The sequence below is a fragment of the Erythrolamprus reginae genome, chromosome 3, assembly GCF_031021105.1.
Source record: "Erythrolamprus reginae isolate rEryReg1 chromosome 3, rEryReg1.hap1, whole genome shotgun sequence".
NCBI lineage: Eukaryota > Metazoa > Chordata > Lepidosauria > Squamata > Dipsadidae > Erythrolamprus > Erythrolamprus reginae.
The window spans coordinates 202,571,055-202,595,910 of NC_091952.1; the positions used below are offsets into that span (position 1 = coordinate 202,571,055).

General features: G+C 42.6%; 2 protein-coding genes across 2 annotated transcripts in view; both read left to right on the plus strand.

The window, feature by feature from the left end:
• Positions 1-9,417, plus strand: part of LAMA3 (laminin subunit alpha 3) — a 173,899-nt gene extending 164,482 nt beyond the window's left edge. Inside the window, exons 70-75 of the mRNA XM_070747653.1 lie at positions 575-718; positions 989-1,148; positions 2,151-2,281; positions 3,336-3,429; positions 6,447-6,566; positions 8,629-9,417. Of these exons, the coding sequence (XP_070603754.1) occupies positions 575-718; positions 989-1,148; positions 2,151-2,281; positions 3,336-3,429; positions 6,447-6,566; positions 8,629-8,771 (792 nt within the window). The 3' untranslated portion in view covers positions 8,772-9,417. The remainder of the gene's footprint in view (positions 1-574; positions 719-988; positions 1,149-2,150; positions 2,282-3,335; positions 3,430-6,446; positions 6,567-8,628) is intronic.
• A 14,535-nt stretch (positions 9,418-23,952) lies between these two features.
• Positions 23,953-24,856, plus strand: part of TTC39C (tetratricopeptide repeat domain 39C) — a 52,183-nt gene continuing 51,279 nt past the window's right edge. Inside the window, exon 1 of the mRNA XM_070747641.1 lies at positions 23,953-24,368. Coding sequence (XP_070603742.1) covers positions 24,232-24,368 — 137 coding nt within the window. The 5' untranslated portion in view covers positions 23,953-24,231. The remainder of the gene's footprint in view (positions 24,369-24,856) is intronic.

Consider the following 24,856-nt stretch of genomic DNA (forward strand, 5'->3'; position numbering starts at 1 on the left):
CAGTTCCTTCCATTTGTCCAGTATGTTCTAGGCCCCTTCCTTTATTAAATATTGTCATCATGTGAGACCAAAGAAACATGTTTTCTCTATGTCAGTCCCGGCCCTCCCTAGAGATAGGTATATCTCCCACTCTCCAAAGATTCTGGAATCCTTGAATGAAGATACCTGCTATCTTGTACATGTTTGACAAACAAACAAACAAACAAGTCTTTTAAGACCTGGCTTGGTTTCTGGGCCTAGTGGTCAAGGATTTGGAGTACCCTGAAAATATTTCTTAAATGTTCCTGATATAATTCAGTGTGGGCAGTCATGCTTCTTGGGTTACGTATTTTAAATATTTGAAGTTCCCCAGAGCTTTTTTGGAATCAGGTAGCCTCAAAAATCAGTCCATAGTTAAATGGATAAATAGCTTCTGCTTTCAATATACTATGAATATTCCACAGCATGCTGTATGGTGTTTATTTGTTTGTTATATTTATTTTTAAAATGTGCTTTTTAAAATCTAAGGTCAATTAAGTATTGCTTAATCAATATTTGATATGTCTGTCTAAGATTATGTTTCTCTCCTGAAAAGGTGGCATTCAGCATTATTGAAAAGAAAATACGGCTTGTAATTGATGGTTTGAAGAGTCACGAAGGAATCCTGCCATCTTCTTATCCTTATTCCCAGATAAATCCATCAATATATCTAGGAGCTGTTACATCATTAAACATTAAGGTAAAAATAGAGTAGTTGTCCAATACGAAATTAAATATTTTTTACCCCAGCAAATGTCTCTTTTACTCTTTCAATTCCTTGTCATTAATGGAAAGCTAAATTATAATACTCATGTCATCTTTCCACTTGACAGTCACTAGATTGTCTTAATTTTGGCAGACATCTACTAATCTTACCCTATAAATAGCACGGGATGAAGATAGTAATAGTAATATATAGAATAATAATAATATTATTATTCCAATCTATATTGGGTATATGTATTTTCAGAATATTCCAGAGAAGAGTTTTGTGGGCTGCTTGAGAAACTTTCAAGTTGGGAGAAAACACATGTATACTTACCAGCGAAACAATGGTGTCCTGCCCTGCTTGGACAATAGTTTGGAGAATGGTGTTTTGTTTTTCAATGAAGGAGGATATATTATGATTGGTGAGTATAATAGAAGGAGTTACTTATGCTGATCTAAAATTCTGCATTTATTTATTTATTTATTTTGTCCAATACACAATGAGGGTTTTAGTGGGTATACAGTGTTCCCTCGATTTTCGCGGGTTCGAACTTCGCGAATAGCCTATACCACGGTTTTTCAAAAAATATTAATTTAAAAATACTTCGTGGTTTTTTTCCTATGCCACATTTTTTCCCCACTCGATGATGTCATATGTCATCGCCAAACTAATAATTTTTGCAAATAAATAACAAACAAAAAAAATTATTGTTAATAAATAATTATGTTTATAAATATCAGGATCACTAAGTGTCTTATTCAACGGTTAGTACCAGTAATAATGGTGAGTAAATGGTTGTTAAGGGAATGGGAAATGGTAATTTAAGGGTTTAAAGTGTTAAGGGATGGCTTGTCCATAGCCCAAAATGGTGTATTTACTTCCGCATCTCTACTTCGCGGAAATTTGACTTTCGCGGGTGGTCTCGGAACGCATCCCCCGCGGAAATCGAGGGAACACTGTATATCTATATATACATAATAAAATACATGATGAAGGTTATAGAGCAGATACTCATAGTAAAATATATCTAAGAAATAATAGAAAAGAAGATAAAGTAATAGAACATATCAATGAAAGAATAGAAGAAGAAATATAGGAATAGAAGAAAGGTATAGGAGATATAGGAGAGCAATAGGACAGGGAACGGAAGGCACTCTAGTGCATTTGTACTCGCCCCTTACTGACCTCTTAGGAATCTGGATAGGTCAACCATAGATAATCTAAGGGTAAAGTGTTGGGGGTTTGGGGATGACACTATGCATGTATGTTGTTACCCTACCACTATGGACACATAGAAAAGAATCCAATGAGCTTCTCCCTTTTATTAAACAGCTACTCAAAGAATTCTTGTAGGAAGCAGTGTGAAATTGAGTAATGCATTTAATTTTCTTTTGAATGGAACTATTCCTTTCTTAAATTCCAGAAAACACCTTTTTAATAAACATAGAATATAGGATTGCGTTTAGTATCCGTCCAAGAAGTTTCACTGGCGTTTTAATCCATGCTGGCAGCAATCAAGAAAACTATTTCACTCTTTACATGGAAGGAGGCATGGTAGGAAAGATTTTTGTCTTGTTTCCTCTTCCTTAAATCAAATGTTACATTGTGGTATGGACTGGGAAGAGTGGGAATGATTCTGGCCTTCAGTTCCTGAAATGCAGTACCATTTGTTACTGAGTCTCCTTTTGGGGAATCTGTGATTTCCCAATGTATTGCTGATGTGCCTGTTATGCCTTTTGCCTCATCTGATTACTTTAAAGGATTTGAAGTGGGAAGCTCATATCAAACAAGGGAAGTCCGACCATCACTTTATTTCCCAGAATGCCTCTGCCTTTATATAGGCCTTAAGAGTTCTTAAAGAATGAAATCGTGCAACCTAGGCCTTATTAGAGGGTAAATTCAGAAAACAATAAAGAGGAAATGGTAAAAAGTACCCTAGGATTTTGACAAAATGACATAGAAAAACTCAAAAGTTTACGTAGCTGATTTTGTAATTAGCTTTGCCTTCCATAGAAGTCCTTTTATTTGGATACCTACAACATCATTCCAGATAAAGCCATCGGCACCAAAGATAGAAATTTTACAGAGGTGTGCTTTTCATATTCTGTACTTTTACAAACTGAGATACAAGTATTAGACCACAGTACACAAATCATACATTATGTTAAATCTGGCATGACCAAAAAAAGAGGGAAGATGACAAAGGATAGCGTCCATAAACAATATTTGGCTGGTATTATATTGAAAGATTACTGTTGAGTTATATGGTGCAGGATTCGATGTTTCTGAGATTGATAAACTCTATCCCTTTCCTGTTAATGACAGTACTAGTTGGCTTACTCTATTGTACGTGTGTTATTGTAAGTTGCCAGAGACCAATAAAATTAGCAGTCCAAGCCAAGTAAAACCAGTTGAAAACCCCCAATTTAGTGAAATACAGAATTTAAAAAAATAATTCTGGAAATTCTCAGTAGATGGTAACCTTCTTGAAGCATCGCAATCTGAAGAATAGCAATCTGTTTCTAAAGATGTGTTCCTTGTGTGTATTTTTATATCTAAATGTATTCTTATTGTTTGTAGTAATTGAAAATATTTCTTTTTTTCACAGGTCATTGCCTCTGGAAATAATGGTGCTGGAGCATTTTCTCTATCTGTCATACCTCAGCAATCTCTGTGCGATGGACAGTGGCACTCTGTAGTAGGTATGGTGGCATTTCATCCATTAATTGTTTAGGGAGAGGGCAAAGTGTAAGTCAATATGAAAGAACTTCACAAAAGTGTATGTTCTTTTCCAAGATACAAATTTAACTCTTTCAATGTAATTCCTATAGACTAGTGTTTCCCAACCTTTTTTGAGCCACGGCACATTATTCATATTTTCAAAATCCTGGGGAACACTGAAAGGGGTGGGGTGGGGCAGGGGGGCGGGCTAAAGAAAAGTTTGGACAAAAAAACCCTCTCTCTTCCTCCCTTTCTCTCTATTTCTCCCTCTTTTTCTCTTTTCCTTCCTTCCCTTCTTTCTCTCTCTCCATCCCTCTTTCTTTCTTCCTCTTTTTTGCTCTCTTTCTCTCTCCCTCCTTCCCTTCCTCTATGTCTTTCTCTCTCCCTTGCTCTCTCTCTCTCTCTCTCTCTCTGTGTCTCTCTTGCTATCTCTTTCTTGCTTTTTTCTCTCTCTCTTGCTCTCTCTCTCTTTCACTGTCTTCCTATATGTCTCTTTCTTTCTCTCTCTCTGCCACTCTTGCTATCTCTCTTTCTTTCTCTCTCTTTCTCTCTCTGTCTCTCTTGCTATGTCTCTCTTTCTCTTTCTTTCTCTTTCTCTCTCTCTCTCTCTCTGCCTCTCTTATATGTCTTTCTTTCTCTCTCTCTCTGCCTCTCTTGCTATGTCTCTCTTTCTCTCTCTCTCTGCCTCTCTTATATGTCTCTCTTTCTCTCTCTCTCTGCCTCTCTTGCTATGTCTCTCTTTCTCTCTCTGCAGTCAGCTGAGAGAGAGAGAGAGCGCTCCCTCTCGCCGCCGCCATCTCCCCGCGACTGCCTGCAGCCGCTGCGGCCACCCCCCCCGCTCCCATTGCCAGTGCCCTCCCGCCGGGCCACAAAGGACACTTGCCGTCGACGCCAGAGAAGCTCCAGCTGGGCGGGGCGCTGCTGGTACTTCCGTCCTGGGGCTCCCGCTCGCAGCTGTCAACCGGCTCCTGCTCGATGCCGCGGTTTTCGGCGCTCTCCTGCTGGGCCCCAAAGAAGGAAGGCGGGGAAAAGGCGCGTAGAATGGAGCTCTCCTTCTTCCTGCCTTCCTTCTTTGGGGCCCAGCAGGAGAGCGCCGAAAACCGCGGCATCGAGCAGGAGCCGGTTGACAGCTGCGAGCGGGAGCCCCAGGACGGAAGTACCGGCAGTGCCCCGCCCAGCTGGAGCTTGGTGGCACACCTGGCCATGTCTCACGGCACACTAGTGTGCCGCGGCACACCGGTTGGGAAACGCTGCTATAGACAACTATAGGTTTGCCTAAAAGTATTTATTCATAACAACATTTTATGAAAGTTGGCATAATTATTTTTGTTGTTTTCCTTATAATGTGTCCATGATAATTTTTGATATATTTCAGCATTTGAATAATAAAGAAATAAATGAATGTTGTAATTTAAAATCCTATGTCAAAAACTATCTGATTGAAGACCAAATGACATTGTATGTCATCTAAATATAATATTGGCCTAATATCTACTGTATTTTTCAGAGTATAAGACGTACCTTTTTGACCCCCCAAAAGAGGGTTAAAACTTAGGTGCATCTTATACATCGAATGTAGCCCCACCCACCTAGCCATCCCCACCCTTTGGCCTCTGCCTCACAGCAATTTAACTCCTTGCAGCAAAGAGAACAAAGCCTGGTTAAGCCAAGGAACTCATTACCAGCTTCTCTCAGCTGCTAAAATGAAAGTGAAACTATAGTGCAGTTTTAGTTTCAAGGAGGCAAGCGTCAGACACAGAATTTTATTTTCTTTTGCTAATCAGTTGCTGAATCTGGATGCAAGGAGATAAGTAATAGCTATAAATGTCTATAGAATGTTCAAATTATTAGACTTATTTTGTAAAGACTGTTTTATTATTGTTCTGGAAAACTTAACACAATGAAGAAGCTTTTTAAAATAAATGCTTGATCTAAAGAGGCCCAGTGCTATTGTATTTTCTTTTAAATAATAGAGAATAATGTATACTTCCAGAAAGCCACATCAGTTTTAAAGATCTGTGCAAGTATAATCTGAAATGTAGCAGTATCCTGTTTAATATTAAGATAAGGCAGCTGAGTTAAATCCTGACTTAGTCATGCTTGGAGGAGAACTATTTGAATAATTGAGAATTAGTGTGACTTCATTTAAGAAAACTTTCTCCCATTAATATACTGCCATAATGTACATTTTTCCAATTGTTTGCTATTTCTATGTGTCAGGCACACATGCACAGAAATACACAGCAAACAGTGAATATCATCTGTGCTGTTTGCTGTTTGGCAAATTGCTGGGAGGCGGAAGCCTTTTTTTCTTGTTTTCCTCCCCAAAACTAAGGTGCATCTTATACTCCAGTGCATCTTACGCTCTGAAAAATATGGTATTTTCTCCTTTGAAAATTATCTTTTGGAGAAGGAATACTTTGCAATAGAGAAGGGAGCAGGGAGAAAGGAGAAAGAAGGGAGTGTTGAATTTATCTGGTTAAGCCTACTTTCCTTAAGATTTATTTCTTCTTAATGAGCTTCTTTCTGCAAAAGTTTCAAGACTCAAATTTAGCAAGATAAAAATATAACCAATTCCATGAGTTGAATAGGCAAGAAGGCTCACAGTATGCATTTTTAAAATAAATAAATGGGGAAGACCAATTTGGAGGTAGTTATTAATAGAACATTTAAATATGAGACAGATTTCATGTTGTGTAGCATAACTTTCCTCTTAGATTTATTTCATGGTTATTTCACTGAAAGGAATTGGCTTAGAATGTTATAAAGGAATTATTTTCAAATACATCAAGAAACAGAATTGAATGAAAAGCATTCATTCATTCATAGATGGATGGATGGATAGATAGATAGATGATAAACAGATAGATAGATAGATAGATGATAGATAGATAGATAGATAGATAGATAGATAGATAGATAGATAGATAGATAGATAGATAGATAGATATTGTTTCAGATGGGATATGGAACTGATTTATTCATATGATTTTTATAGTGGCTCAGAAGAAGAATATCATCTACTTGTTTGTAGACAGAAACAGAAATCATACTGCTACACTATCACCTAAGCATTCTACCACACATGCTCAGCCACTGTATTTTGGAAGAGTTCCAGGTATGAGATTTCTTTGTTTTGGAAGAGAAATAAGTAACTCTGATAATCCTCACCTATTATTAACTTTCCTCTCTCTGATGATCGAAATAAAATCCATTGTTAATTGCCTAAATGTATATTATTATCATTTTTTAAATAAACATACGTAGGAGCTACAGGTCCAAAGTAATCAGACCACTCAAGAGCAGGGGTTTTAATTATCATTTTGAGAAATGTCCTAGCTATTTTGCATCAGGAAGGTTTTATTTATTTTATGCAACTGGTAGTGATGTTTGTCAGAAGCAAAAATATATTTCAGGCACAGGTGTAGCAGAAGAATGGTTACAATCCCCGCTAACCATGCGTTATGAATATTGACCAGGATTTCTTATAACTCTTACATACATTTTTAAACTAGACATGTTAACTATGACTATATAATTATGATATCATTGTCATGAATGCACAAATAGGGAAAGGAACAATGTACAGACGTATCATAAATTTCCCAAAGTGCTGGTTCAAGATTATAATGTAGATAGATCTTAAGATTTTTGATTATTTTTTGATGGTGACATTTAAAATTATTTGGGAGAATAAATACAAGAAGAGCCTGATAAGGTGAAATTTCCTAACAGTGAGAACGATTAATTAGTGGAACTGATTGCCTCTGAATGTTCTGGGCGCTCTATCCCTAGATGTTTTCAAGAAGAGATTGGACAGCTATTTGTTTGGAATGGCATAGGATAAGGGTCTCCAAACTTGGCAATTTAAAACTTGTGGACTTCAACTCTCAGAATTCTTCAGCCATCAAATCTGGGGTTCTGGAAATTGAAGTCCACAAGTCTTAAAGTTGCCAAGGTTGGAGGCCACTGGCATAGGATAAATTGTCTGAGCAGGGGTTAGACTGGAAGATCTCCAAGGTCCCTTCCTATTCTGTTATTCTGGCTTCCCATGTTATCACCCAAATTGTTTCATATTGTATTAGAACTCATTTTAGTCACCATTTTGCTGTTGAGGATCTTCTTCCTATATTAGTTAACAGGGGAGACTGGAAATTGCATGTCAAGATTTGGAAAATACTCACAAATCAGCTTTAAGTGCAAAATATAGCTTAATTGAGTCTTCTTTGCAAAACGAAGAAGCAAAATGCATATCATGCTTGTCTTCCGCATAGAAAACCGATCCATTTGCTTATCTGTAGAAATGTGTATTAACCCAATTCAGAGCAACTAAAGTAGTATGATAGTTTATTTGTTAGAATGAGAAATGTGGCTTTACACGATAAAGAACAATTCAAGAGTTTATGGCTTTCCAGAAGCTGCTGAATGTCACCTTCCAACTGACTAATAGATGACAAAAAGTTAGGGTTATTCTGAATTTCTAACCCTTTTAGCAAGAAAATGTTCAAACATTTGGTATCACACATTCTTTACACAAAGTTTACTAGTACTACTTATCTATTGTGAATATGTGTTAGTAGAGAAGGAGAAAACAAATCAGCTAGCTACTTCTGTATTATTATTATTATTATCATTATCATTGTCACTGTTCCTTAATTCTTCACGTTATTCTAACTAGGTCAGAGAAATGTCTCCCATATGTATATTATAGCAGACTATATCTAAATATATGTTATTGCCAATTTGAAAAAAATATTATTATTATTATTATTATTATTATTATTATTATTATTATTATTATTAATTAGATTTGTATGGCGCCCCTCTCCGAAGACTCGGGGCGGCTAACAACAATGAAAAAACAATGAAAACAAATCTAATATTAAAAATAATCTAAAAAAACCCAATTTAAAGAACCACTCATACATACAAGCATACCATGTATAAGTTCTATAAGCCTAGGGGGAAGTGAAATTTCAATTCCCCCATGCCTGACGACAGAGGTGGTAATAGCACTGCTATGCATCACTACCAGTTTGCTTTAAATGGAAATAAGAACATATTTCATTCAAATATAGGTTGATAAAAATATTAAAATTTATCAGAAAGTGTTATCTTCATCAATATCTAGCTGTTCGTATTTTGTATATTTAGTCAATTTTTGTGCTTTGTCTTTACAGTTAATTTGGAAACACCATGGCTTCCAATTCAGGATGTGTTCCTTGGCTGTTTAAAGAATATGAAAATTAATGACAAAGCTATCTTACTAAACAAAATGTCAAGCATTCATGGTGTTGTCAGCCTAGAAGGGTGTCCTGTTTAACTGTTTCCATATATATCTTCTGAGGATCTAATGTGCTGTATGGATAGCCACAATATGGTTTGATCTCTTTCTATGGTCTTTTGCTCTCGTTTCCATCACAGTTCAAAATTATGTTTTCATAATTGTGGTCTGTGTTGAGGTTTCTTGAAGCTTTTGTTGTCCTATATGCAAACTGTCCATGATAAAGCCACTTGATGTATAAAATGACCTTCTAATATGATATGGTGATATTCTGCTTTCAACAACAACTGAGTATATTTAGAGCAATTGCATTGACAAAAATCCTGACTCCTAAAGCTCCTGAAATGAAAAGAACTCCCAAATAAGAATTGGAACGTCCTTGGACACAAATAGAACCTTGTACTTCACAAATAAAATGTGCAAAAATAAAATATTGTTGAATTGCTGAATTGTTGTACACTGAAATATGCTTTGAGTAATTGATAAAAAAATAATATAAATTGAGTATGAAGCACTTTAAAAAAATTGGCATACTGGAGGTGATAGTCTTAAGAGTTCTATGACTAAATAAATGCAACTTTCATTTTGGAATCTTTTTGGAAAATATCAATATGTTTATTGCATTTTCATATTTCCATTGACTTTCATCAAAAAGTTTGACTGAATAAAGACAATATGGAGTAAATTTATAGCTTTTTGTATAATAGCAATAACAGAACATATCTTGCTTGTTTTAAGAAAATGAAAGTGGTTTAATCATTTGGGAGCCTCAACCTGAAGTTGGAATGTCTGCAATATAATTTTATGATTTAGCTGAATGATTTGTAAATATCCTAGATTGTGATTGTATGTAGGATTTCTTTAACTCAGGGCTCCTCAAATTTTTTAAACGGGGTCAATTCACGGTCCCTCAGATTGTTGAGGGGCGGGCGGACCAGGTGGGAGGGTATGTCTAGGTCATGTGATTGGGTGGACGTGGTCAATTTAGCGGTCCAAACAATACACACAAATTAAACTTTAATTGATTATGCTGGAGTGGAAAGCAGGTTAGTGAAGGGGTGTGGCTGCCTTGGAGGGTGTATAAGAGATGTCTGTCTTCCATCTGTCCATCTCTCCGTCTCTCACCCCCTCCCTTTCTCTCAAAAAATGAGCCGTTTTTGGTCTTCTCAGCCTCTAATACCACATTGCTGGTCCATTTTTGGCTGGCAGAATGCTACTGGAAGCCAGGCAGGCCTCCATTCAATGTGGGTGGGGCAGCCTCATGGTCCCATATGGACTGGATTAATGGCTTTGGCAGGCCCATCACATCCCATCCTATTCTCAGTCAGAGAGCTAACACCAAGATCACCCCTAAACTAGACAGGTAACCTTTTCACATATTAAAATGGAGAAACCACCAAAGATAAATTAGCACTTATCGGTATCTTAGGTTTGTGCTGTGTCTTATTCATGCCATTCATCATACTGTTTTGTATGAACCAGGTTTTTTTTTTGCTTTCTAATCAACCGTGCCCTCTTCTTTTGTTCCAGTTTGTATACAAACATCTGGAGCCTAAAAGGGGGGACAAGCACATTCACATGCATCTAATGTATCATTAAAAAAGTGTCTACTTGCAGCTGCAACTAGCAATTATTCATCCTACTATTTTCCCATGGTTCCTTTTCTCTAGCTTCCTGCTTCCGAAAGCTGAAAATTTTTTCTCTTGCACAAGAAAAGCTTCAAATGTGCATAGAAAAATTGCAATTGCAATGCCACACTATGGAAATTCAACAGAATATTGCAACAAATCCTTTTTGCTATGATTACTCATTCTTCTGATTCAGCCAATAAAATCTAAATGAGAAAAATGAAAGGTGACCAAAAAAGGGTATTTCTTGTAAATACTCCAATGCAGTACTTGAACTGGCTCTTTCTCCAATGCACTTGCAAGGAGAGTCCAACATGGTAATTCTACAGTCTGATTGGTAGGGACTGAGTTTAATTTAAATATTAGCCAGGCACCGCCCCCTAGCCCTCCAGTCTAAAAAACTCAGTCGCAGTAATGGGACTTAGAGTTTTTCTCTCTGATGTTAAACCAATGGTTTAGTATATCACTTTAGTAAAATTATTTGTTCTGAATATGTATTTGTATTAACGATTTTCTCTCCCTTTCTTTTCCCTTACAGGCACCTTGGGGGCAGCTCCTTGGCAGCATAGGGTTCCTACCCTCCGTGGGGTGAACCCTTTGAGCTGCGGCCCCTTCTCTCTTGCCCACTCTCAAGCCTCTGTGTGGGTTAAGAAGGGGCCCCCGGGTTGCTTACCTCCGTGGTAGCGCCCGGTGTCAGATAACGCGGCTGCCGCTATGGGGGGCCTGCTCCCTATGGCGGGCACGCTGCAGGGGTATCCGGAGCTGGAAGCGCCCCCCCAGAGCCCCCAGGATCACTTGGCTGCCTTGGTTTGCCTCAGAAAAGCCCTCGATTCAGGGCGGCGGCCATTTTGGAAACAAAGTTGGGCAAGAACTAAGGGTTGTTTCCCGCCCGTTTCCATGGTAACGTTGCGGCGGCCATTACTGAAGCCAGAGCCACAGGGCCTGTTTGTTGACTCGGGTGGTTGCTATGGCAACCGGAAGTCATCCTATTGGAGGCCTCAGTCAGCGTGACTCACGTTCTGAAGGCTTGCTTGACTCTCCTAATCTGCCCTGATACTCGCAGCCGTACTAGAGGCCAAGGGAAAAAAGACACTTGGCAAACGGTTTTTTTCCTTCTGTCGTGTCTGGCTGAGAGGTCTGCACTTGTCTCTATTCTGAATCGTGAGTGTTCAAATATAGAATTAATGATGGCAGAAACACCGGCCCAGACAGTGGAGGAGGCTGCAGGCTTATCTAAGCCAAGTACCCCCAAGGAGAGAAGCCAGAAGTCCAAGGGTTCCCAGGGGGCTTCGCTGAGGGAGGCAGAGAGGCGTATCAAGGCCCTTGAAAAACAATTAGAGGCCACTCAGAAACAGGCCTCCCTAGCCACCTTCTCTTCTGGACCTGATCCCTTGCCAGCCTCCCCCGCGATCCCATCAGGGGTAGCAGGCTTGGCTTCTGAGAGGGACTGGTCCCCGGAGCGCCCTTTGCAGTTTGGTCCTGGCCCTTCTCTTGAGGCCTACTCCTCTGCACGACAACCTTCTGTGTGGCCTGGCTCCTTCCCTCCTCAGACCTCTGCTCACTCAGCCTATGGCCCAGCGCAGGCTACCTTCACGCCTACAGCAGCTGGCCTACGCAGCGCCCAAGATAGCTGGCAAAGCATGCCTCCTGCCCTGCAGGATCTGATTACCAGTGCGTTTTACCAGTGCGTTACAATGGGTGCACACCAACAACGCCAACCAGCGGGGCCACCACCGTTGAGGTTCCGAGATCCATGGACAGCCCCAGCCACACGGTCGCTGGCTGATTCCATGGAGGAGGAGGGATCTCCCGAAGATGTCTTCAGTGACCAAGATGATGAGCTCTCGGGCGATGAGCAACCACCAGAGCAGCCCGCGGTCACTGGTTTATTCAAGCCTTCCCTGTACAAGATTTTGCTTAATAAAGCAAAATGGACTATTGATCAGGCAGGGGAGGGACCCCAATCGGAGGCCACAGCTGCAGCTCCTACCACTGGACGCCTCTTTGTTTTACCAAAGCAAGAGACGGTAAGCATACCGTCTTCTCAGGTCTTCCTAGAGACTATTCAACGGCCTTGGGAGAACCCGGCGGCTGCTCAGGGTCCATCAGTCCTGGACCGGAAATTTTATTCCTTCGATCAGGCGATGGAGGACTTGCTGAATTTTCCACCTGTCGACAAGCCCATCACAAGCCTTGTTTCCAATGCTCTGGTGCCTTCAGAGTCCCAAGAAGGTCTGAAGGCTGAGGACAAACGGGCTGAAAATGTCGTCAGGAAGACCCACCAGATGGCAGCATGGGCCATTCGGGCCGCTTCGGCAGCCTCATTTTTTAATAGGGCCACGCTGCTGTGGATCAGGGACATCCAATCTAGGGTCAATCCGGAGGATGGTCGCCTCAGGCAGGACCTCAATAAGCTGCTGGCGGCCACGGAGTTCTCGGCAGATGCCACAGCAAACGCGGCTAAGTTCGCTTCCAGGGCCATGGCCTCCTCAGTGGCCTCCCGCCGCCTTATCTGGCTCCGCCACTGGCAAGCGGACGTAAAGTCAAAGTGGTCCTTGGCATCTTCTCCCTTTACGGGAAAAAAGCTATTTGGTGAAGCCCTCGACGAAGTCTTAATCGAGGACAAGGATAAGAAGAAGGTGATGCCCAAGTCAAATCGGGGTCAGAATAGGCGATTTACGCCATATCAACGACGCCAGCCCTTTCGGTCTGAGCCCGCCTCCGCCTCTACCCAGGCTCCGAGGCCCTTTTACCAGGGCTCGTCCAACCAGGGGTTTTTTAAGTCAGACCGGGCTTTCAGTGACCGTTACAGATCCTCGCAAGGACGCCGACCTTTCAGGGGAGCCAATCGTGGCTTCCGAAAGAATAAGTGACTCTCAGGATTCGCTTCAGCTGGGAGGCAGGTTGGCGCTTTTCGCACACCGTTGGCAGTGCACATCAACAGACGCCTGGGCGACGGCGACGGTGACTCACGGTCTATCACTAGAATTCACTCGACCACCGCCGCAGCGCTTTCTTCACTGCCCTGTGCCTTCAGACCCCCACAAACGGTCCCTTTTACATCAGGAAGTATTGCATTTACTGGAAATCGGAGCCATAGAGCCGGTCCCCACAGACCAAAGAGGCAAGGGGTTTTATTCCGTAGTGTTCCTTGTCCCGAAGTCGTCCGGGGGAGTCCGTCTCATCTTGAATCTTCGGCAACTGAACCTGTACATCAAGTACCGAAGATTCAAGATGCATTCGCTCCGGTCAATTCTTGCTTCGGTTTGGCTCAACGATGTGATGACTTCAATCGACCTCAAGGAGGCTTATCTCCACGTTCCTATTTGTCCTTCACACCGCCAGTTTCTGCGTTTCAGTCTGCAGGACGATCATTTCCAATACCGGGCTATGCCCTTCGGACTGTCTTCAGCTCCGCGAACATTCACGAAGTTGCTGGACATCCTCACGGCCTGGCTACGACAACGGTCGGTACGCCTCATGGCGTACCTAGACGATATCGTCATTCTGGCCAGGACAACAGAGCAAGCGGACAACCATCTCCGCCTAACCATCAGGACGCTCCAGGCTCACGGTTTCTCAGTAAATTGGGAAAAGAGCCACCTGACCGCTACCACACGTCTGGCCCATCTGGGCACAACTATCGACTCGACCAGGGGGATGGTTTTTCTGTTCCAGGACAGGCAATCCTCCATCCGAAAGCTGCTTCGAGAACTGGACAGACAACGATACCCCCGCCTGTCCTTCCTGTCGAAGGTCTTAGGAACGTTAGTATCCTGCATAGACATTTTACCATGGGCTCGTCACCATCTACGCCCACTGCAGTGGTTCCTGCTCCCCTTTCAGCGGACAAAATGCAGTCATCTTCACCGGAAAGTACTCCTTACCACCAGGGTACGCAGGTCTCTCCAATGGTGGGTTACCCCGGCGTTAGGGAGGGGTTCCTCCTTCCTCCAGAAGGACCCTCTCCTAGTAACAACGGACGCCAGCCTAACTGGGTGGGGGGCTCACATGTCCTCCCACATGGCCCAGGGCCTTTGGGGGTCAGAGGATTTAAGAGACTGCAACATCAATCTGTTAGAGCTACGGGCGGTCTCGCTAGCCCTCCGGAGATTCGCCAGTTTAGTGAGGGGTCACGACGTTTTGATTATGACGGACAATGTTTCCACACGGTCGCACATAAACACGCAGGGCGGGACACGGTCCGGGAGATTGATGCAGGAGACCGAGTCCCTGATGTCTTGGGCCGAGGCCAATCTCACTTCCCTTTCTGCGGAGCACATTTCAGGAGTGGACAATGTGTGTGCAGACTGGTTAAGTCGAGAGACGTTGGATCCAGGGGAATGGTGTCTCGACCCCTCGCTGTTCCAGGAGATTGTGGGGAGGTTCGGGACTCCGGTGATGGATCTTTTTGCCACATGTTCCAATGCCCAACTCCCACGGTTTCTTTCTCGTTTCCCCTCCCCGGGAGCAGAGGGGGTGAATGCGCTGCGCCAAGGGTGGCCTCCCGGTCTGCTCTACGCCTTTCCACCGGTCATCTTAATACCAAGGGTGATCAGGAAATTAATACAGGAAAGAGCGGAGGTGCTGCTGGTGGCCCCCTTTTGGCCTCGACGCAGTTGGTTTGCCGATCTCACAGAGCTGTCAGTCTCCCCCCACTGGAGGATTCCCAGTCATCGGCTTTCCCTCCACCAGGGGACAATTTTCCATCCAGAGCCCCAGTGGTGGCAACTAACCGTCTGGCACTTGAGCGGCTCCATCTGAAACATCAGCTCGTGCCTGACAGGGTTATAGACACAATGTTAGCTGCCCGTAGACCCTCTACTAGGAGGGTCTATCAAGCCACTTGGGGAGCCTTCTGTTCATTTTGCGAACGTCAACAGTTAGACCCTCAGGGAGCGTCAGTTCTCATAGTCTTAGCATTCCTACAAGCTGGACTGGAAAAGGGCCTTGCACCTAATACTCTTAGGCGTCATATGGCGGCGTTATCGACTGTTCTGGGTAAGAATTACTACCAACCCCTGGCGAGACATCCTTGGGTCAGGGATTTCCTGAAAGGAGCCGCCAACGTTAGTCCTCCCACTGTACATCGATTCCCATCGTGGGATTTAGCCCTGGTCTTGGATGCCCTCACAGGTCCTCCCTTTGAGCCCGTTCGCCAAATCTCTCTAAGGTTCTTGACACTTAAGACTGCCTTCTTAGTAGCCATTACATCGGCTAGGAGGGTGTCGGAAATTGCGGCACTATCAACCAGACCAGACCTTTGCCAATTTGCATCCTAATAAGGTTGTACTACGCTTGGACCCAACCTTTCTGCCCAAGGTTAATTCTGACTTCCATAGGTCGCAGGACATTGTAGTCCCTGATTTTTGTGCCCGTGGGACTCATCCCTTGGAGTTGAGGTGGCACAAGCTGGACGTCAGACGGGCCTTAAAAATATATGTTCGTCGAACCCAGGCATTTAGGGTTTCCGAGGCCCTGTTTGTGTCTTTTTCCAACAAAAATATGGGACGTAAGGTATCCTCTCAGACTATCAGTAGGTGGCTGAGGATCTGCATATCGGAGGCATATACAGCCAAGAACACACCTATTCCTCAAGGGATTATGGCCCATTCCACGCGTAGTGCTGCCACTTCTTCGGCCTGGCGGACGCAAGCCCCGTTAGAGGACATCTGCCGGGCGGCAACGTCTACGTTTATAAAGCACTACAAGATCGACTCCTTTGCCTCAGCGGAGGCAGCCTTTGGGAGGAGGGTTTTGCAAGGGGTTTGTTCCTTTTCGATGCCCCTGGTCCAGCCTTCTCCCTCCCTTGGATGAGTAACTTGGGTATATCCCATGTTGGACTCTCCTTGCAAGTGCATTGGAGAAGGACCGTTGAACTTACCTGAACGGTCTTCTCGATGCACTGCAAGGAGAGTCCAAACCCTCCCGCTTGGGACCAGGGTCTTGGTTACTTATGTTTCTTGTTGAAGTTCTTTGAAGTTATTGTTCAATAAATTATGTTTGTTTACATTACTGCTCCTTCGTTCATATTAGACTGGAGGGCTAGCGGGCGGTGCCTGGCTAATATTTAAATTAAACTCAGTCCCTACCAATCAGACTGTAGAATTACCATGTTGGACTCTCCTTGCAGTGCATCGAGAAGACCGTTCAGGTAAGTTCAACGGTCCGTTTTGGCCATTTGCACTTTCTCCAAGACAGGCCAAGACATTTTTGCAGATGGCTTTACTGGAATTCTTACAAAGATATGGACCCTTCTTTCGCCTTCTTGATTTCTAAATTGGAGGAAACAAAAATTAACCAGAAAGAAAGAACAATATTTCCTTTTTAGATTGCTGAAATGGATAGATCTCTTCAAAATACATTTTTCTAATGCAGTGATACCTTGTCTTACAAACTTAATTGGTTCCAGGACGAGGTTTGTAAGGTGAAAAGTTCGTAAGATGAAACAATGTTTCCCATAGGAATCAATGGAAAAGCGATTAATTTGTGATGCTGCGATTTCGCTGAGGCTTCCCTCGCTGGGAAACCCCACCTCCGGACTTCCGTTGCCAGTGAAGCGCCCGTTTTTGTGATACTGCGATTCCCCTGCTGGGATTCCTCTGCAGCATCCCAAAAATGTGGAAGTCCGGAGGGGGGGTTTCCCATGGAGGGGAGCCTCAGGGGAATCCCACCAGCGCGAAAATGGGCGCTTCAGCTGGCAATGGAAGTCTGGGGGCGGGGCATCCAAAGCGGTGACGGTGGGTTCATAAGATGAAAATAGTTCGGAAAAAGAGGCAAAAAAATCTTAAACCCAGGGTTTGTATCTCGAAAGGTTTGTAGGACGAGGGGTTCGTAAGACGAGGTATTACCGTAATTACATGCATATAGTTACAATTATATTCATACAACTTCAACCCTGAAATACATATTCTCTCTCTCTCTCTCTTGAATTACGTACGTAGCAAGAATCTTTGCTTAATCTCTTTCTACTGACTTCTGGCCCCCTGAATGATTCATTGAATCTTGAACATAATAATCCTTGAATACTATATTGGTCATGCACTTCTGACGTACCGGCAACCCATGAAGCTGAAAAAGTCATTATAATATACAGATCATAAACACTTATTAGAATATCACGAACAGAATCTGGTAAAGAATAGAACAGAAGGCTGACAGTTCAAACTCCTTGATGGAAACTGTTAATTAGTGATATTGTTAAAGCAAGTGCCTTCCTTTTGTGAATCCACTGAAACATAGTTTAAAGGTCAACTTTCAATTTACAAAGGCTGTTTCTTTCATTTCATTGCCTTCTTAACATTTTATCATTTATTTGTTCATGTGTAGTATGCTGACAGCCTTTCTGCAATAAAAAATTAATATGGTACTGAGTGAAAAACCTGGAGCAGGTGAAAAAAACCCTCAGAGGTTTGACAACAATTGGCCATAATATGCAGCTCTGTCTTTCTATTTAGTGTCATTAACTCTAGAAAGGAACTGTACATTCAGTAGTCCGATGAACAAAACATTGCCTTTAGCACTTGAGTATGACTGTAATACTCATGCATTAAATACCTTGTTTAAGCATAATATTTAAAAATACTTGAATTCAATCGTGCTGCAGTATAGCATTTCTCAATCTTAATTTTTTCTGCTGAACACTAGATATGTCTTTCTTGGAAGCAATGTTCTCTCAAGCGGGCTACACCATTTGTCAGCCGTAGCCTCAGATTACGTCCAGCATCCAGTTTCTTCTGATTTGGAATGACAGTAAAGATCAGCCCAACATATTTTGTTGCTTCGGGGAAAGGATAAAATCCTGCTTACTCCCCTCCTCGTTCAATAACATATACAGGAAATCTGGGATTTGAAGTCCACACATCTTACGGTTGCCAAGGTTGAAACTGAGCTAGAGAGCACCAGTTTATCTATCCAAAGTTTAAGAAGCATATGTCAGGCCATCTGACATAAAAATTGCTGATGAAATCTCACTGCTTTTCTCTACCCTCCATCATATAGTTCCTAATGGTTCTATTTATCCACTGAAACTGCCAACTTCAATAGAACAAGTTGAAAGCTTTATTTGAAACCTGTGCTCTAGAAATTATTTATTTATTTGTTTGTTTATGTGTTTATGTATTTGTTTGTTTATTTATTTAATCGAGCATGTATTAGATAGCATATAAGTATAAACATGATTATGAATACATGAACCGGATACAAATAATAGGGGGAGGGCTTTTTCTGTTGCTGCCCCGGCTCTATGGAACCAATCCCCCCCTCCCGATGTTTGGCACTGCTCCCATTCTACTGGTCTTTCAAAAAGCTGATAAGACCTGGTTTTGCCGACAGGCCTGGGGCCATAAATCTTAACATCTGACACACCCGAATTATGCTTGACTGGTATGTATGTTGTGGTTAGATTGGATTCAGGGTTTTTTATATGGGATTTATATGGAGTGAGGTCAACAGTAGACAATCTAAGGGTAAAGTTTTTGGGAAAGAAATCAGAGTCAAGTAGTGCATTCCAGGCCTTGACAACTCTGTTATTGAAGTTGTACGTTCTGCAATCAAGTTTGGAATGGTTTACCATAGGTTTGTATCTATTGTGTGCTCATGTATTGTTGTGGTTGAAGCTGAAGTATTCATTGACAAGGTGGGACATTGTAGCAGATAATTTTATGTACTACACTTATGTTGGATCAAAGATGGTGAAGTTCTAAGTTGTCTAAGCACAAAATTTCAAGTCTGGTGGCATAAGATATTCAGTTCTGAGCAGAAGAGTGGAGGACTTTTCTCGTGAAATATTTCTGGATTCATTCAATTGTATTAATGTATAATATGCAGTGTGGGTTGAAGACAGATGAGTTGTTTTCAAGGATTGCTTTAGCAAAAGTTTGGAATACTCTAGTTTGCAGTTCAATATTATTGGAGAAGAAGCTAAGGTCTAAGTTAAGATTGCAAAGGTCATTTATGTAAAGTATAAAGAATGTGGGTCCTAGAACGCTACCTTAGGGGACACTGCTATTAACAGGTGCAGGAATTGATAAGGCTTTCCCTATTTTGATTACTTGTTGCCCATTTGAAAGGGAATCAGAAATGCCATAACATTTTAGTTTTTGAATTAGTTTGTTATGTGCCATTGAATCAAAGGCTTTACAGAAGTCTATATAAATTGCGTTTATTGTTTTACCCTGGTTGAGTTCAACTCAATTCAATTTTTATTATTATAGTCTTATATCAGAAACAAATAAAAGCACTCCATATATATATATGGCTAGCTGATGAAGCCAAAATAAGGCCGAAATAGATCTATCCTAGTCTCCCTTAATTTTCAAATTCAGCAAAAAAACATGTGACATATACATACATACATACATACATACATACATACATACATACATACATACACACACATACCCTTAGGACTTGTAGTTTAAAATAATGAATGACAACTAAGTATAATAAAATCCAGTGTCCATAATATAATAATTGCAATCCCTAAACTGTCTGGCCCATTGTGGGTTCAACACTAAAGGGAAAATGGTTAAGCAGTGCAAGGGTTAGCCACAGTTTTTATATATATCGCTAAGGTAAAGAACACCAGAGAGCAGAACAAATAAAAATGCTTAGTAAATATACAATTAAAAATAAAATAATCACAACTAAAATGTATAATAAAATCCAGTCTGTCAATTATACATGGTCTAACTATACTAAAATTACAATCCATAAACTGTGTGGCCCATTATTCCAGTATACTACTTACAATTTCTCTGATAGAAAACCATTCTTCCCAACTGCCATCAAAGCTGTATGTTTGCCTAATCATCAAGGATAATGCAGAATTAATAACTGGATTTTACAGTTTAAAAATAAGTTACTTCATCAGTCCTTGGGCAAAATCTGGATGCAGCATAATATGATTTACATGAGGCTTCTCTAGGGCTTAAAAATCTGAACCAATTATACAGCAACTTAGCTACTCTTTCAGAGTTGACAAATTGATAGATTCCCTTAGATGAGAATTCCAGTCTTCAAGTAGCTTCTAGAATTTCTCTTTTTTGTCTGTAGCCAGCTGTTCTCATTCTTTTCTTCACCCAGGCCTTCAGTGGAGCAAATGAAATACAGTACTTAATTTCATCATGCTTATCACCTTTTATCTATGATTTTTTATTTTATCATAATTTCTTTGATTGATGTGAGCCTCCTGCAGTCATGAGAATGGGGTGACATACAAGTTTATTTATTTTATTTTATTTATTTATTGGATTTGTATGCTGCCCCTCTCCAGAGACTCGGGGCGGCTAACAGCAACATGAAACAACATATAACAATAATCCAATACTAAAAACAGTTAAAAACCCATTATTATAAAAAACCAAACATACATACAGACAGACATACCATGCATAAAATTGTAAAGGCCTAGGGGGAAAGAGTATCTTGGTTCCCCCATGCCTGGTGGCAGAGGTGGGTTTTAAGCAGCTTACGAAAGGCAAGGAGGGTGGGGGCAATTCTGATCTCTGGGGGGAGTTGGTTCCAGAGGGCCGGGGACGCCACAGAGAAGGCTCTTCGCCAAGTGACATTGTTTAGTTGACGGGACCCGGAGAAGACCCACTCTGGGGGACTTAACTGGTCGCTGGGATTCGTGCAGCAGAAGGCGGTCCCTGAGATAATCTGGTCCGGTGCCATGAAGGGCTTTATAGGTCATAACCAATACTTTGAATTGTGACCGGAAACTGATCTGCAACCAATGCAGACTGCGGAGTGTCGGTGTAACATGGGAATATTTGGGAAAGCCCATGATTCCTCTCGCAGCTGCATTCTGCACGATCTGAAGTTTAATCAATTCTGGTTGGTCGCAAGTCAACCAGAAGTTTAGATTAGATTTGCCACTTGAGGGAACTTGGAGGTTTATCTGTAGCTTCAGGTTAACCTGAAATCAGGGTGCAATTGCTTGTGGAATCTTACCTGTTCCTCTATAATTGTAAACCCAGGGGTGGGCTGCTTCCTGGATGGGGGGGGGCACAGTGGGGTAGCGCCACCCCAGAGCAACCAATTTGCACTGAAAGATATTGAAAGAAAATGCAGGGCGTCCTACCACAGTGTGGTAGTAAAAAATCGGTAGCCCTTCACTGTGTAAACCCTTCCTTTTGAATATATGCAGTTTAAAAATGGTGGGGTTTCAACTGCATAGTTGTGACTGCCTTCTTTATTTTTTTTATATTCACCACAAATATCTCTGGAAGAAAAGTAAAGAATAAGGAAATTATTGGAAAATGAAACCGAGTGAATTGAGCGCATGGCTGGTTTGACCATAGTTTATTGGCTGGGTTGGCAAACGCAATAAATCTATTGGCAGTTGTTTACAAAGCACAGTAGCTGAATCCTCACAGTATGCACGAACAAGCACAGTAACTATGGCTTAATGAAAAACATAACACCATTTTTTTTTAGAATTTATCTCTAACAGACTAAAAATAAATTCTTAGTTTACATCTTGATATGGTTTGTACTTTATTTAGAAATGACGATAATCAATAAATCTCTGACATGGAAAAAAACCCCAAGCATTTGAGATTAATTGTATGGTATGCATAGCCTTGCAAGATATTTCAGAAACCTTGGAATCTTTTTGGTGCATTGATCTCTTTTAAATTTGTAAATAAGGTTTTTTTAAAAAACAAAATAACCCGCTGTAGAAAGGGGACTTGTTAAAAATGTCGATTTAGTTTTAAACATTTTTTTTTGCTATTGAATATCAAAACCCAACTATTCATTACCTAAAAGAACTGATCAGTTAACAATTTAAGACCCCAATTTAAAACGCTAACGGGATACAGGATAAATGTGACTGCTATTCTCATAGATAAAAGAGGAATAATAAAGCAAGTGGCAGATTAAAAAAAAAAATCCCGGCCACATAGCTGAGTATTTTTCAACTTTGCAAAGTGTGAAAGATTCTGTATGTCCTATGTTATGTATGAAGCTAGTGGAAACCCCCAGTGAATTTAATAGGGCTCAGCCTCAGGCACGCCTGGGGAGATGACAGCTTCAGTTCCCATCAACGACTCGTATGCGGAAGCGGCATCACCGTAGTTTAGAACCTATTGGTCCTCATTCCAAAAACTCCTAGCCAGAAAAGTAGCATCGTATTGAAACTTCGCCCAGGATGGTCCAATTGTAATTGGGTTATTCATTACCTGAATTTTTTTTTCCTTCCTAGCGTTTCCCCACCTAAATATAGGGATCTGTTCTTTCGGGTCCACTGAATGTTGTGATCCATTGATTGCCACAGGAATCTGGTTGCTGGAGCCTTGTGGGCTGAGAAGTGAGTGACTGGCCAAAAATCAACCCAGCCGGCTTCCATTCATAAAACAGGACTATAACTCAAATCCTCTTGCTTTCTAGAGGCAGGTCTCCAACCTTGGCAACTTTAAGCCTTGGAGGACTTCAACTCCCAGAATTCCCCAGCCAGCAAAGTTGCCAAAGTTGGAGACCCCCTGCCTTAAGGTACCTGACTAGAATTCCCCAGCCAGCTTTGCTGGGGATTCTGGGAATTGAAGTCCTGCAGTCTTAAAGTTTATTTATTTATTTATTTATTTATTTATTGGATTTGTATGCCGCCCCTCTCCAGAGACTCGGGGCGGCTAACAGCGACAATAAAACAGTGTACAATAGTAATTTGGTATTGATGATTAAAAATCAATTAATATAAAAACCAAACATACATACATACATACCATGCATAGAATTGTAAAGGCCTAGGGGGAAAGAGGATCTCAATTCCCCCATGCCTGGCGGCAGAGGTGGGTTTTAAGTTGTTTACGAAAGGCAAGGAGGGTGGGGGCAGTTCTAATCTCTGGGGGGAGTTGGTTCCAGAGGGCCGGGGCCGCCACAGAGAAGGCTCTTCCCCTGGGTCCAAGTTGCCAAGGTTGGAGACCTCCTGCCTTAAGGCACCTGACTAGAATTCCCCAGGCAGCCTTGCAGGGAATTCTGGGAGTTGAAGTCCTCCAAGGCTTAAAGTTGCCAAGGTTGGAGACACCCTGCCTTAATTAAAGTACCCGACTAGAATTCCCCAGCCCAGGGCTAGGCAAAGTTGGCTCTTCTATGACATGTGGACTTCAGCTCCCAGAATTCCTGAGCTAGCATGATTGGCTCAGGAATTCTGGGAGTTGAAGTCCACAAGTCATAGAAGAGCCGACTTTGCTTACTCCTGCCCCAGCCAGCTTTGCTGGGAATTCTGGGAGTTGAAGTCGTGCAAGGCTTAAAGTTGCCAAGGTTGGAGACCCCCTGCCTCAACAGCACCATCAACCAAACCGGTCCTCTAACCGCATTATTCTCTACTGCGCTGCCTTAAAACGGAGCGCGTACTACTTCGGCTTTTAGTAGGCCGTTTCATTTCGCCCCGTTTGTATTGAAAACCGCCACCGCCACCTTTCCTTTATTTCCCGAAGGGAGAGCAACCGGGAGCGCACAATAGGGTCCCGCCCAAGACCTTCCCCAACAGCCGCTCTGAAGCGAAAGATACCAAAGCCGGCGCTGAGGGCAAAAAGCCGCTTCAGAAGCTGGCAGCGCGCAGACTCCTGCCCTCCCGCGCAGGCGCCCTAGTAGCGCTCGAGCAGCAGCCGCCAGCCTCGGCTCGAAGGTTGCCGGGTCTTTCTCTCCGTCTCCTCAGCGGCTGGGCTTGGGGCCCTGGCTGCGGAGCGCTGCAAGAGCGGTTTAGCCGTACAGCGGCGGACCGTGGCCCGAAAGAGCGGGAAGGCAGCTTCGACCGCCGGGTTGGCTCGTCTTGCTCCGGTGCCCCCGCCCTCTACCTCCCGAGCGGCGGAGCGCCACGCAGCGGGCGGGAACCTGCTGGGTGGGTCTCCCACCTGCCGACGACCATGGCCGGGTCCGAGCAGGACGGCGGCACCGGAGAGGCGCCGCTGCCCTTCGAGGACGCCGAGCTCGCGCTGGCTGGGATCAACATGCTGCTCAACAACGGATTCCGGGAATCCGATCAGCTCTTCAGGAAATACAGGTACTCGCGCTTCTTTTTCCCCCTTGCATGGCAGGGGATTTATCCCCCACCCCTCCCAGCCGTGGCTGGTTGACCGTCGGCTGGGTTGGACCGCCTGCGTTCAAGGCGAGCGGGTCGTGATGAATGCGGCCCCCCTCCCGCCCCGCAATGAGAGCGTCACTGAGCAAGTGCAGAGTACCGCTCTTCCAGCGCTAGACCACAGCGCCGTTATATTAACACGCACACAAAAAGGGCCTTTGTCTTAGGGCCGCGCGGTCTTCATTTGCCCAGGGACAAGTAAGGAACTAGTCATTCAAGCTCCAACGAGGTTTCTCTGCTGCCCAACTTGGCTTTTATTTTTGTACACCGGTCTTTGTGACAGCCTTGCACAGAACCCTTGCACTTGATCTTTTTTTAGACATTTTAAAAAAGGATTTATTTAATCCTGATTCTTGACAAATGTATCTTTTTCTTTTATGTAGGCTGAGAGCATATGCACCAAAGACAAA